Source organism: Eptatretus burgeri, chromosome 5 (genome assembly GCF_056783735.1).
Source record: "Eptatretus burgeri isolate ZD-2024b chromosome 5, Ebu_testis_v1, whole genome shotgun sequence".
NCBI classification, from domain to species: domain Eukaryota; kingdom Metazoa; phylum Chordata; class Myxini; order Myxiniformes; family Myxinidae; genus Eptatretus; species Eptatretus burgeri.
This window is the reverse complement of record NC_140965.1, coordinates 61,997,091-62,010,367: the sequence shown is the minus strand read 5'-3', so window position 1 is coordinate 62,010,367 and position 13,277 is coordinate 61,997,091. Positions and strand designations below refer to the sequence as shown.

Sequence of the window (13,277 nt, the reverse complement as noted above, 5' to 3'; positions counted from 1 at the left end):
CTCAATGGAGAAAATATAAGTTGAAAAAAAAAGGTAAAAGAAGGACGATGGGAGAGAAGGGAGTGGTTGAGAGTTCATGGGAGTGACAGTGGGAACGTGGTGGAGCATAAGGAGTGCAAGGGGGGCGGGGTAGTTACATTTTCGTGATATTTGCATATGTAATAAAGAGATGGACCCCAAGACTATTAAATTTTGTCTACTTTTCAATATTACCCTGCAATACTGCCCATTACCCTTGGCTTAAGTTAGTCGTCCGTCCGTACGGCCGTTTTCGACACGTTATGAAATCAGAATCGAATTTTAAGCACAATTTGAGGTTCGTTTTTCAGGTTTCACCCCTTTCCCATCAAATGCTTCTTTATATGTTGCACAAACACACGATCCATTGAATCTTGTTCTTCCTCTTGTGCACCATGCTCAACACAGAGCGTCGATTCTGCCGAGGCAGTTGGTTGGTCTTGGCTTTACAGTCCTTGATGGGTCACAATTTCGACGCACGACACTCGACTGAGAGTTAAGGAATTTGGTCAGGATGCCGGCGATAGCTTGCCTACTCTTGTGAAGGACACCATTGGGATCTTTAACATCCATAAACGTATGATGCCAGGGAGAAAAAACACACACACACACACACACACACACACACACACACACACACACACACACACACACACACACACACACACACACACACACACCACCAACTTATGCTGCCAGGGAGGAAAACACAAGTTTTATCACCCCGACTACCAAAGGTGTGCGGCAGGTATGTTTTCCCTCCAGTAGTTCTCGTCTGTCTGTCTGTAAGCAGGATATCTCAAACAGTTGTGGACGGATTTGGATGAAACGAGGTGAATAAGTTGGTCACGTGACAAGAACAAGCCGGCTCGAGTGTGGTGAAGGTCCGAATCCAGATCGGGCCTCTCGGTGGGATACAAAAGGTAAACTCATCATCCTGGCGGATGTAGACGCTCCAGTTCTCGATTCGCTGTCGTTTTATTTCCGATAAATAAATAAATAGATAAATAAATAAATATTGTGAACTCAGGACCCCAAGGGGGACAAATAAAATATCTTGGTGTTTACGACACACGGAGCACCTCAATAAAAGGGACGTCTCTCCAATGAAGGAAACCTACCGGATTAGGATCGAGTAACCACCGCTTCACAGCCAAAAAGCACCTTTAAACTCTAAACCGACCAGGCTGAGCACATAATTACACAGTAACTACGTCCACGACTTCCGCAACTCTGTGGAGATTCTTCTTCTTCTTCTTCTTCTTCTTCTTCTTCTTCTTCTTCTTCTTCTTCTTCTTCTTCTTCTTCTTCTTCTGCTTCTGCTTCTGCTTCTGCTTCTGCTTCTGCTTCTGCTTCTGCTTCTGCTTCTGCTTCTGCTTCTGCTTCTGCTTCTGCTTCTGCTTCTGCTTCTGCTTCTTTTTCCTATTTTCCTCTTATGCTTCTTCTTCTTAAATTGTGCTTGGCGTCTTCAGAGTTTGGGCGCTTGATCTACGCCCCGCCCGAAATCACGCATCAAGTGACGTCAGATCCCGAGGACGGTACACCACCTCAATACCAACATACCCAGGGACCTTCGCGACACTTTATGTCATCATTCTATCCTGATTTTTGCAGAGTCGGAGGGATTTGTTGTATCGGAGTGAGCCGAGCGTCTTTAAGGTTGATTAAAAAAGCCGTGTCCTCGATTCCTTCTGAAAATGGAGTAACGTTCTTCATCGTGTGTTTCATTTTGTGGTTCACAGAACTGCAACTCCAACTGTGCGCCGCTCCAGCAGATGGCGCTCGAGCATAGTCAAACACTTGGTGCTTCACGGGTCGGGTGTACCTCAGTGTGTACCTCAGGGTGTACCTCAGTGTGTACCTCAGGGTGTACTTCAGGGTGTACTTCAGGGTGTACCTCAGGTTGTACCTCAGGATGTACCTCAGGATGTACCTCAGGGTGTACCTCAGGGTGTACTTCAGGGTGTACCTCAGGGTGTACCTCAGGATGTACCTCAGGGTGTACTTCAGGGTGTACTTCAGGGTGTACCTCAGGTTGTACCTCAGTGTGTACCTCAGTGTGTACTTCAGGGTGTACCTCAGTGTGTACCTCAGTGTGTACTTCAGGGTGTACCTCAGGGTGTACCTCAGGATGTACTTCAGAGTGTACCTCAGTGTGTACCTCAGTGTGTACTTCAGGGTGTACCTCAGGGTGTACCTCAGAGTGTACTTCAGAGTGTACCTCAGTGTGTACTTCAGTGTGTACCTCAGGGTGTACTTCAGTGTGTACCTCAGTGTGTACTTCAGGGTGTACTTCAGTGTGTACCTCAGGGTGTACTTCAGGGTGTACCTCAGGGTGTACTTCAGGGTGTACCTCAGGGTGTAATTCAGGGTGTACTTCAGTGTGTACCTCAGGGTGTACTTCAGGGTGTATCTCAGGGTGTACTTCAGTGTGTACCTCAGGGTGTACTTCAGGGTGTACCTCAGGGTGTACTTCAGGGTGTACCTCAGGGTGTACCTCAGTGTGTACCTCAGGGTGTACTTCAGAGTGTACCTCAGTGTGTACTTCAGTGTGTACTTCAGGGTGTACCTCAGTGTGTACCTCAGAATGTACCTCAGGGTGTACTTCAGGGTGTATCTCAGTGTGTACCTCAGTGTGTACTTCAGGGTGTACCTCAGGGTGTACCTCAGTGTGTACCTCAGTGTGTACCTCAGGGTGTACTTCATAGTGTACCTGTGTGTACTTCAGGGTGTACTTCAGGGTGTACCTCAGGGTGTACCTCAGGGTGTACTTCAGTGTGTACCTCAGGGTGTACTTCAGGGTGTACCTCAGGTTGTACCTCAGGATGTACCTCAGTGTGTACCTCAGGTTGTACCTCAGGATGTACCTCAGTGTGTACCTCAGGGTGTACTTCAGGGTGTATCTCAGTGTGTACCTCAGTGTGTACTTCAGGGTGTACCTCAGTGTGTACCTCAGTGTGTACCTCAGGATGTACTTCAGAGTGTACCTCAGTGTGTACCTCAGGGTGTACCTCAGGGTGTACCTCAGTGTGTACCTCAGTGTGTACCTCAGGATGTACTTCAGAGTGTACCTCAGTGTGTACTTCAGGCTGTACCTCAGGGTGTACCTCAGGGTGTACTTCAGAGTGTACCTCAGTGTGTACTTCAGGGTGTACCTCAGTGTGTACCTCAGTGTGTACCTCAGGGTGTACTTCAGTGTGTACCTCAGGGTGTACTTCAGGGTGTACTTCAGTGTGTACCTCAGGGTGTACCTCAGTGTGTACTTCAGTGTGTACCTCAGGGTGTACCTCAGTGTGTACTTCAGAGTGTACCTCAGTGTGTACTTCAGTGTGTACTTCAGGGTGTACCTCAGTGTGTACCTCAGGGTGTACTTCAGTGTGTACCTCAGGGTGTACTTCAGGGTGTACCTCAGGGTGTACCTCAGTGTGTACTTCAGGGTGTACCTCAGTGTGTACCTCAGTGTGTACTTCAGGGTGTACCTCAGGGTGTACTTCAGAGTGTACCTCAGGGTGGGTGTACCTCAGTGTGTACCTCAGGGTGTACTTCAGAGTGTACCTCAGTGTGTACTTCAGTGTGTACTTCAGGGTGTACCTCAGTGTGTACCTCAGGGTGTACTTCAGTGTGTACCTCAGGGTGTACTTCAGAGTGTACCTCAGTGTGTACTTCAGGGTGTACCTCAGTGTGTACCTCAGGGTGTACTTCAGTGTGTACCTCAGGGTGTACTTCAGGGTGTACTTCAGTGTGTACCTCAGGGTGTACTTCAGGGTGTACCTCAGTGTGTACCTCAGGGTGTCCCTCAGTGTGTACTTCAGTGTGTACCTCAGTGTGTACTTCAGGGTGTACCTCAGGGTGTACCTCAGGGTGTACCTCAGTGTGTACCTCAGGGTGTCCCTCAGTGTGTACACCACGTGTCCCGTTTTTCGTCGGTGGATGTTGAAGATTGATTGTTACGATAATGGACTTCGTGCGAGGAGAGAGTAAAAAGAAACCAGCACGACGACGATGAGAGAACGATTTGTGTGGTTAAACGATTGCGGACCGCCTCCGTTCCCTTCTCGCTTCCCGTAGTGATTGGAGCCACGTCACGACGGACGTACGTCATTGTAATGGCGGACGTCTTTACCGGTTAGAATCTGGTGCCTCCCGGTGCGACGTGGCCACGATGGCTTCGGCGCATTGGTTCTGTGGACGGTTATCTTCATAGCGGCTGTGGTGCGCGGCCGTCGGGATGTGTGCGTCCCGATGGCGCGTCTGGTGGACTCTCGTCTTGTGTCTCTTCTGGTGCCTGATGCAAGCTCGGGGCATGTCGGTGGTGGAACGGGCTCAATTAAGGTGTTGGAATCTCACTGTGTGTGTGTGTGTGTCATGTTAGATTGTGTGTGTGTGGGTGTGTGTCATGTTAGATTGTGTGTGTGTGTGTGTGTGTGTGTGTGTGCGTGTGTGTGTGTGTGTGTGTGTGTGTGTGTGTGTGTGTGTGTGTGTCTCATGTTAAATTGTTTGTGTGTGTGTGTGTGTGTCATGTTAAATTGATTGTGTGCGTGTGTGTGCGTCATGTTAAATTGTGTGTGTGTGTGTGTGTGTGTGTGTGTGTGTGTGTGTGTGTGTCATGTTAAATTGTTTGTGTGTGTGTGTGTGTCATGTTAAATTGTTTGTGTGTGTGTGTGTGTCATGTTAAATTGTTTGTGTGTATGTGTGTGTGTGTGTCATGTTAAATTGTTGTGTGTGTGTGTCATGTTAGATTGTGTGTGTGTGTGTGTCATGTTAGATTGTGTGTGTGTGTGTGTGTCATGTTAAATTGTTTGTGTGTGTGTCATGTTAAATTGTGTGTGTGTGTGTGTGTGTGTGTGTGTGTGTGTGTGTGTGTGTGTGTGTGTCATGTTAAATTGTTTGTGTGTGTGTGTGTCAGGTGTGTGTGTGTGGATTCATCAAGTTGAATGGCAAATCTCTTTCCTCAAAGACGTTAAACAAGTTGCTCTTTATATCGAGCGGCATGTCTAGAATGTGATGACAAAATGTATTATTTGAAATTGGAATGGAGGCATACATACATACATATGTATGTATATATGTATATATATATGTATATATATATATATATATATATATATATATGTATATATATATGTATATATATATATATATATATATATATATATATATAAAATTTTAAATGCTTCGGAGCCAAATATACATTTACACACATCCCTCACACAGGGAATCACAATATCTTCCCCAACTGTGTGGGATTTTTGGATTCTGCAATCCTCAACGAAATCAGGAAAGATTCTTTCAAACCACGATGAAGTACAGTTGTCATTTTACCTTGAAAACTCCTGATGCAAAGTTTCCGTTTGTTTTGTCGAGTAAGCTCAACGTGGCTTCTTTTCACTCTCCGGATGCTTTGCAGATACATGGCGGTGCAATTTTGCCAGTTTAAGTGCTTCATTTGACAATACCTCTTGACAAATAACGCACTGTGGCTTTGGTTCATCCTCGGATACAATAAATACAAATCCCAATGCCAAAATATTCTGGATTATATTTCCGACACAGAGGCGAGGCTTTCTTTTCTCTCAACGTGGCTGATGAGATTCCTCGATTCCAGTCGGAGGCCCAAGCTGGTCGCTGCTACCTCTCACTCAAAGAAGAAATCTCTCCATTTTTGCAATGAATTGTGCTCACTGCTCACCGAGTCAAAAAAGTCGTGATTTTACTTTATAAAATACACTCGGGGGGGGGGGGGGAATATGCAGACGAGTTAGGTGGCATGCAACACAAACGTAGAAAATGATTGCACGGTGTACAGCAGGTGAAGTAACACTGCGCCGGGCTGTGATATATGTCATTGTTGAACACTAATGGAAAGTTAATATTTGTGTCCGTTTCGGTTAAAATAGCTGCTTTGAATGCTCCGCTTAGAATTGCGTAAAAAATGAACAAATGTTGAACATTACTGGAAAGAACATCAGGTCAGGTATGGGAGCATGTGCCAGAACAGCATGTCGCTGCGTCCACTTTCCGCCGGTACTCCAGGGGCCTCCGCCTGGCCATCCCCCAGGCAGATGCCAGGCCCATCCCCATCTCCTTGAGATGAGGGTCAACCTGCTGCAACCATGAGGCACGTGGTCGGCCCACTGGCCTCTTCCACTCATGAGACTCCCTTGCTGAGAGAATCTGGTGAGCAGGATCAGCGTCAGGAAAACGAGCCACATGTCCATACAGCCGCAACTGACGCTCACGGACTATGCAGGTAACAAATCTCATCCGAGTCTCTCTCAGCAACCGCTCGTTGGACACAAAATCCGACCAGCGATAGCCAAGGATTCTCCGAAGCGACCTGGTACCAAAGGAATTAAGTCTCCGTCTCAGATCCTTGGTCAGAGTCCAAGTCTCGCACCCATAGAGCAAGACTGGAAGTACCAAGGACCTGAAGACTCGGACTTTCGTCCTCCCGCACAGATACCGGCAGCGCCACACCCCATGATCCAGTGAATCCATGACTCCCCAGGCCCGAACCAGACGTCTATTGACCTCTGACTCGCAGCCAGCAGAGACATGAATATCACTGCCAAGGAAAGTGAATCTCTCCACGACCTCAACATCCTCACCACAAACAGACACAGACAGGACAGCAGCATCCAAGATGTCACCGAAAGCCTGGATCTTAGTTTTGACCCAAGAAACCCGTAATCCCAGCGGCTGCGACTCCTCATTCAGCACCTCGAGGGCCCCCAAAAGGATGTCTAAAGTCTCCGCAAAGATGACTGCATCATCTGCAAAATCAAGGTCCGAGATCTTGACATTCCCAAACGATGCACCGCAGCTTGATCTCTCCGACATCCTCCCGAAAATCCAGTCCATACAAGTGCTGAAAAGTGTGGGGGCCAGTACATACCCCTGACGAACTCCAGTAACAACTGGAAATAAGTCAGAGATGGTACCACCACACTTCACAGCACTTTCAGTACCAGAGTAGAGTTCAGACATCAGATCGATCAGTTTTGGTGGCACCCCACGAAGACCAAGAATCCTCCAGAGGACATCCCGATTCACTGAATCGAACGCTTTGCAGAGATCAACATAGGCTGCAAGCAGCCCCTGCCGAAACTCTCGTCTGCGTTCGGTAAGGATACGGTCAATCGTTGACCTCTTTGGTGTAAAGCCTGACTGCTCTGGACGCTGGTGCTCAAGCAGATGGTGGCGAACCCTCTCAAGAATTATCCGAGCAAAGACCTTGCCCGGTACTGAGAGCAGCGTCACCCCTCGGTAGTTGTTGCAGTCTTGGCGATCACCCTTCCCTTTCCAGAGAGGGACAACAAGGCCCCTCTTCCAGTCAGTTGGGATGATGCCTGTGTTCCAGGCAGAGCACAAAACTGCATGCAACGATACGAGTGCAGCATTTCCACCAGCCTTGAGACGTTCGGCATGGATGCCACAGATCCCTGGAGCTTTTCCCCGTTTCAACTGGTTCACCGCAGCCCGTGTTTCCACAAGCGAAGGTGGACCACATTTGATTCGAGGATCAGCAACAGGGATTGTAACACCCTTGACGTCCAACTCGACAGCTGGGGGATCAGCCTGGTACAACCGCTCAAAGAAACCGGCCCAGCGGGCCTTGACTTCAGACTCCTCTGTCAAGAGCCTACCACTCTCTGCTCGAACTGCAGTGCTCCGAGGGATGGGCTTGGATGAACGTAATGCGCAAATTCCCCTGTAAGCGGGACGAGAATCACCTGTCCACAGGTGATGCTCTACCCCCTCACAGATTCCTCACACATTGGCCTCCTTGTCCACCCTCAGTGCACGTACAGTTTTACGCCTCAGCTTCCTGAACAGCTCAGCTCTGCCAATCAGCCTGGCCCTGCGACTCTGGTCAATGGTATCCAGTGTCCCTTGAGAGACAAAATTCTTCTTTGCTCGACGGTGAGTTCCAAGACATCCACCGGCAACATCAAGGACGGTGGTCTTGAAGGCGCTCCACAACTCTTCAGGACCCCCCAAAGCACCCAGACCCCCCAAGTGTCCACTCAGCCTGTTCGCAAACTCCTCAGCTACTCTCTCATCCCTGAGCTTGCCAACATCCAGCCGAGTCTGGGATGGTACCATTCTCCAGGATTTAACGTGCAGCTTTAGAGTTGCTACAACAAGTCTGTGGTCAGTATTGAGGAACTGAGCACTCCGGTAGACCCTGCAGTTCTGGATCATCCTCCAACGACCGTCAACGAGGACATGGTCAATCTCCTTTGCCAGATCGCCAGTGTTGGAATACCAAGTCCAGCGATGAGCTTGTGGGTGCTGAAACCATGAACCAGCCACCCTAAGTCCATGACTTCTTGCAAAGTCAAGGAACTTGGTGCTATTCTGGTTCATAGTTCCTGACCCATGGGGACCAACACACACCTCATAACCATCCCTATCAGTTCCAGTCGATGCATTGAAATCCCCCAAGACTAGAAGTGTATCTCGTCTGGGGCACTGATGAACCACAGACTCGAGCGTGGCGTAGAATGTGTCCTTCACAGTGAGATCACTCGCCTCAGTCGGAGCAGAAACAGAGATCAGGGAAATGACACCTAAGGAGTGACGAATCCTTAATCTCATAATATGCTCGTTGACCGGTGTTACCTCAATTATCATTGGGGTCAGCTTATTGGACACAGCTACAGCAACTCCTTGGGTATGGTAACCATCAGAGCGACCAGACCAATAGTAGGTGTAACCACCCACCATTATCTCGCCGCAATCCGGTCTCCGAACCTCAGAGAGAGCTGCAATCCCGATGTCCAAACGCTTGAGCTCAGATGATAACAGAGACAGGTGATCATCCTCTCTTAGGGATCGGACATTCCAGGCACCCACCCGAAGGGACCGCCTCAGGTTAACCCAAGGAGACCGCCGTCTGGTGGACGACACCTCAGCACCACTCCGACACACTCTCCCGCAATCTGACTCAGGGATGTTACCCCGTGGTTTCCCTCCTATCATCAAAGATTGGGGGTCCTGAAGGCTTCGCCCCAATCCCGTCATCCGGTGAGCTGCCCTGCGAAGGGAAGCTGCACAGGAGGTACTCCCACGGAGTGGGTTTTCAGATTTTTTTTTTGCGTTTTTGCGTTTTGCGGGATGAAGTGTTTTACGGTGGCCGGAGTGCAAATCCTGCCACCAACCTCCTCATAAAAAGTAACCCAACTGCAGGAGGACGTCCGCAGACACAGTTGGGCACTAGATATGGATGGCCGTTGGCTCACAAGGAGCTCCTCCGCCCTTTGACAGGTTTTGTTTTTAATCCTGCTGGGTGTCCATATCCAAACACCCTCCTCACCAGGAAACCTGGTGGGGGAGACGGTTTAGTCGCCGACAACCCGACCATGGAACAGGTTTACATGGTACCTGTAGCAGGTCACAGATCGAACCTGACCTGACATGTACCAAAGGAAAGAACATGCAAATAAAAAAGAGATGACTGATGTCGAGGAGGTCAATTGAGTGACCTGCTTTTATTGAGTAAACATGTACAACCTGAAAGATGACTTCTTTGTTTTTTTTGCGGAGTAACTTATGGACCACCTGCCGTTTACTCGCAGACCACAAGTGGTCCGTGGACCACAGGTTAGGAACCAATGCCCTCGATGTAATCCCTTCTGTTCTATCTTTGTCGAGATATCACCTTTTAATTGTTGAAAGAAAGGCTCAAATTCATCAAGGGGTACTCTCTCCACCCTCGTGGGCAATTTCAGGGTTTTTGGGGTTTTTTCTTTTTCTTTTTTCGCTTTCCTGAACTGCTCACTCTTACCTTTCCCTCCCCATGCCTCATGTATGGAATACATTTTGTATTGGAGAATTATCTCCTCCTCAACACTCCAGGTTTCCATTTGTAGTTTCTTCTATGGAGTATTTCTTTGATTTTGGAGAAACAGTTAGCAGTGTGTGTGTCTGTCGGTGTCAGTGCAGGTGTGCATACGTAGGCACAGCGGGTCAAAACACCAACATACAGATAGATTGTCCCAAGTCCTCTGAAGAATGGACCCTGGTTGAAGATCCAAGTAGTTAGAAAATGGGTCACTTGTTTATCAGTTTACAAAGTCCTTACTTTTGGTGTACAACTATTTTCGCTGATTAAATTATCTTAATTGTTGTATGAAACAGCTTCATCGGGAAATAACGATGTGTGCACTTGCACAGCGGTGCGTGCGTGTGGGCATGTGCGCTTATACGTGCGTGAGAATACTTTTTAGTGAGTGCGTTGGTGCATGCATAAGGGTTTGTGTTCCTGTGCTGATTTGATTATTTGCGGTCATGTGAAATGTTTCATTTTTACAAGATGTGCAGTAATTTCATTCTAATGTGCAATTTCACCCTGCCTTTTTGTGGAAAGTTGGAGAAATGCACATGTGTGGCACAAAAAAAGTCCATTTGTTTATGCAATATTGTACACACAAATCTAGCCAGACACCGAGTTGATTCGTCTTTGCAAATCTATAATTAAAATACACTGATGTGAATCTCAAGCATTTTCCAGATAGATTTCAAACCAATTAACATCAGTAACTGTCTTTTCAATTTTGATATGAAGCGTCAGGTCAGGTATGGGAGCATGCGCCGGAGCAGCACGTCGCTACGTCCACTTTCCGCCCATACTCCATGGGCTTCCGTTTGGCCAGACCCCAGGCAGATGCCTGGCCCATCCCCATCTCCTTGAGATGCCGTTCAACCTGCTGCAATCACGAGGCACGTGGTCGGCCCATTGGCCTCCTCCAATCACGAGGCGCCCTCGCTGAGAGAATCTGGTGAGCAGGACCAGCATCAGGAAAACGAGCCACATGTCATCACAGCCCCAGCTGACGCTCACGGACTATGCAGGTAACAAATCTCATTTTAGTCTCTCTTAGCAACCGCTTGTTGGACAAAAAGTCCGACCAGCCATAGCCAAGGATTCTCGGAAGAGACCTGGTACCAAAGGAATTAAGTCTCCATTTCAGATTCCTGGTCAGAGTCCAAGTCTCACATCTGGCGAGCAAGACTGGAAGTACCAAGGTCCTGAAGACTTGGACTTTCATCTTCCTGCACAGGTACCGATAGTGCCACACCCCATGATACAGTGAATTCATGACTTCCCCGGCCTGACTCAGACATATATTGACCTCTGGCTCACAGCCAGCAGAGACATGAAAATCACTACCAAGGCAAGTGAATCTCTCTGTGACTTCAACATCCTCACCACAAACAGATACACACAAGGAAGCAGCATCCAAGATGTCAATGAAAACCTGGATCCTCGTTTTGACCCAGGAAACCCGTAATCCCAGCGGCTCCGACTCCTCAATCAGCACCGCGAGGGCCCCCAAAAGGATATCCAGCATATCCGCAAAGATGACAGCATCATCTGTGAAATCAAGGTCAGAGATCTTGACATTCCCAAACGATGCACCACAGCTTAATCTCTCCGATATCCTCCCCAGAATCCAGTCCATACAAGCGCTGAAAAGTGTGGGGGCCAGTACACACCGCTGACGAACTCCAGTAACAACTGAAAATAAGTTGGAGATGGAACCAGCACACCTCAACACTCTCAGTGCCAGAGTATAGTGCAGAAATCAGATTAATCAGTTTTGGTGGCACCCCACAAAGACCGAGAATCCTCCAGAGGGCATTCCGATTCACTAAATCGAATGTTTCACAGAGATCAACATAGGCTGCAAGCAGTCCCTGCCGAAACTCTCGGTGAGGACCCGGAGGGCAAGGATACAGTCAACTGTTGACCTCTTTGGTGTAAAGCCTGACTGCTCTGGGTGCTGGTGCTCAAGCAGATGGTGGTGTACCCTATCAATAATTATCTGAGCAAAGACCTTGCCCGGCACTGAGAGCAGTGTGTCACCCCTTTGTAGTTGTTGCAGTCCTGGCAATCACCCTTTCCTTTCCTTTCCAGAGAGGGACAACAAGGCCCCTCTTCCAGTCAGTTGGGGTGATGCCTGTGTTCCAGGCAGAGCACAGAACTGCATGCAACGGCATGAGTTCAGCATTTCCACCAGCCTTGCAAAGTTCAGCCTGGTTGGCACATATCCTAGGAACTTTACCCCCATTGCAACGGGTTCACCACAGCCTGTGTTTCCCAAAACGAAGGTTGATGACATTTGATTGGAGGGTCAGCAATAGGGATGGTAACACCCCTGACATCCAACCCATCAACTGGTGGATCAGCCTGGTACAGCTGCTCAAAGTAGCTGGCCCAGCTGGTCTTCATTTCAGACTCCTCTGTCAAAAGCCCACCACCCTCTGCTCTAACTGCAGTTCACCGAGGGATGGGCTTGGATGAACGCAATGTGCAAATTCCGCTGTAAGCAGGACGAGAATCACTTGACCACAGGTGATGCTCTACCTCTTCACAGATTTGTTGCACATAGGCCGCTTTGTCCACCCTCGGTGTACATTTTATGCCTCTACTTCATGAACAGCTGAGCTCTGCCATGAAGCCTGGCCCTGCAACTCTGGTCAATGGTATCTAGTGACCCTTGAGAGACAAAATTCTTCTTCGCCCTACGGTGAGTTCCAAGACATCCAACCGCAACATCAAGGATAGTGGTCTTGAAGGCACACCACAACTCTTCAGGATTCACCAAAGCAGCCAGATCCACTAAATCCCCACTGTCTGTTTTGAAACTCCTCAGCTACCCTCTCATCCTTGAGGTTACCAACCTCCAGCCGAGTCTGGGATGGTACCATTCTCCCCGATTTGAGCTGAAACTTCAGAGTTGCTACAACAAGTCTGTGGTTGGTATTGAGGAACTGAGCACTCTAGTGGACTCTGCAGTCCTGGATCATCCTCCAGTGACCAATGAGCACATGGTCTATCTCCTTTGTCACACCACCAGCATTGGAATACCAAGTCTAGTGATGAGGCTGTCAGCGCTGAAACCATGAACCAGCCACCCAAAGTCCATGACTTCTTGCAACGTCAAGGAGCTTAGTGCTATTCTGGTTCACAGCTCCAGACCCATGCGGACCGACACATGTCTCATAGCCATCCCGATTAGTGCCAGCCAATACATTGAAATCTCCCAAACCAAGAAGAGTATCTCGCCTGGGGCACTGATCAACCATTGTCTCGAGCGCGGCATAGAATGCGTCCTTCACTGTGAGATCACTCGCCTCAGTCGTTGCATATATTGAGACCAGGGAAATGACACCCAAGGAGTGACAAATCTTTGGTCTCATGATATGCTTGTAGACCGGTGTTACCTCAATTATCATGGGAGTCAACTGAT

At 48.5% G+C, this 13,277-nt stretch overlaps 2 protein-coding genes across 4 annotated transcripts in view; one reads left to right on the top strand and one right to left on the bottom strand.

Annotated features, from left to right (window-relative positions):
- The window catches only part of FAM20B (FAM20B glycosaminoglycan xylosylkinase), a 32,217-nt gene extending 30,921 nt beyond the window's left edge, over positions 1-1,296 (bottom strand). For both annotated transcript variants that reach the window (XM_085882020.1, XM_085882021.1), the window contains exon 1: positions 1,140-1,296. The gene's annotated coding sequence lies outside the window, so the exon portion shown is untranslated. The remainder of the gene's footprint in view (positions 1-1,139) is intronic.
- Positions 1,297-4,078: 2,782 nt separating this feature from the next.
- EDEM3 (ER degradation enhancing alpha-mannosidase like protein 3) overlaps positions 4,079-13,277 on the top strand; it is an 88,715-nt gene continuing 79,516 nt past the window's right edge. For both annotated transcript variants that reach the window (XM_085882018.1, XM_085882017.1), the window contains exon 1: positions 4,079-4,350. In XM_085882018.1, the coding sequence (XP_085738144.1) occupies positions 4,247-4,350 (104 nt within the window). In that variant the 5' untranslated portion in view covers positions 4,079-4,246. The remainder of the gene's footprint in view (positions 4,351-13,277) is intronic.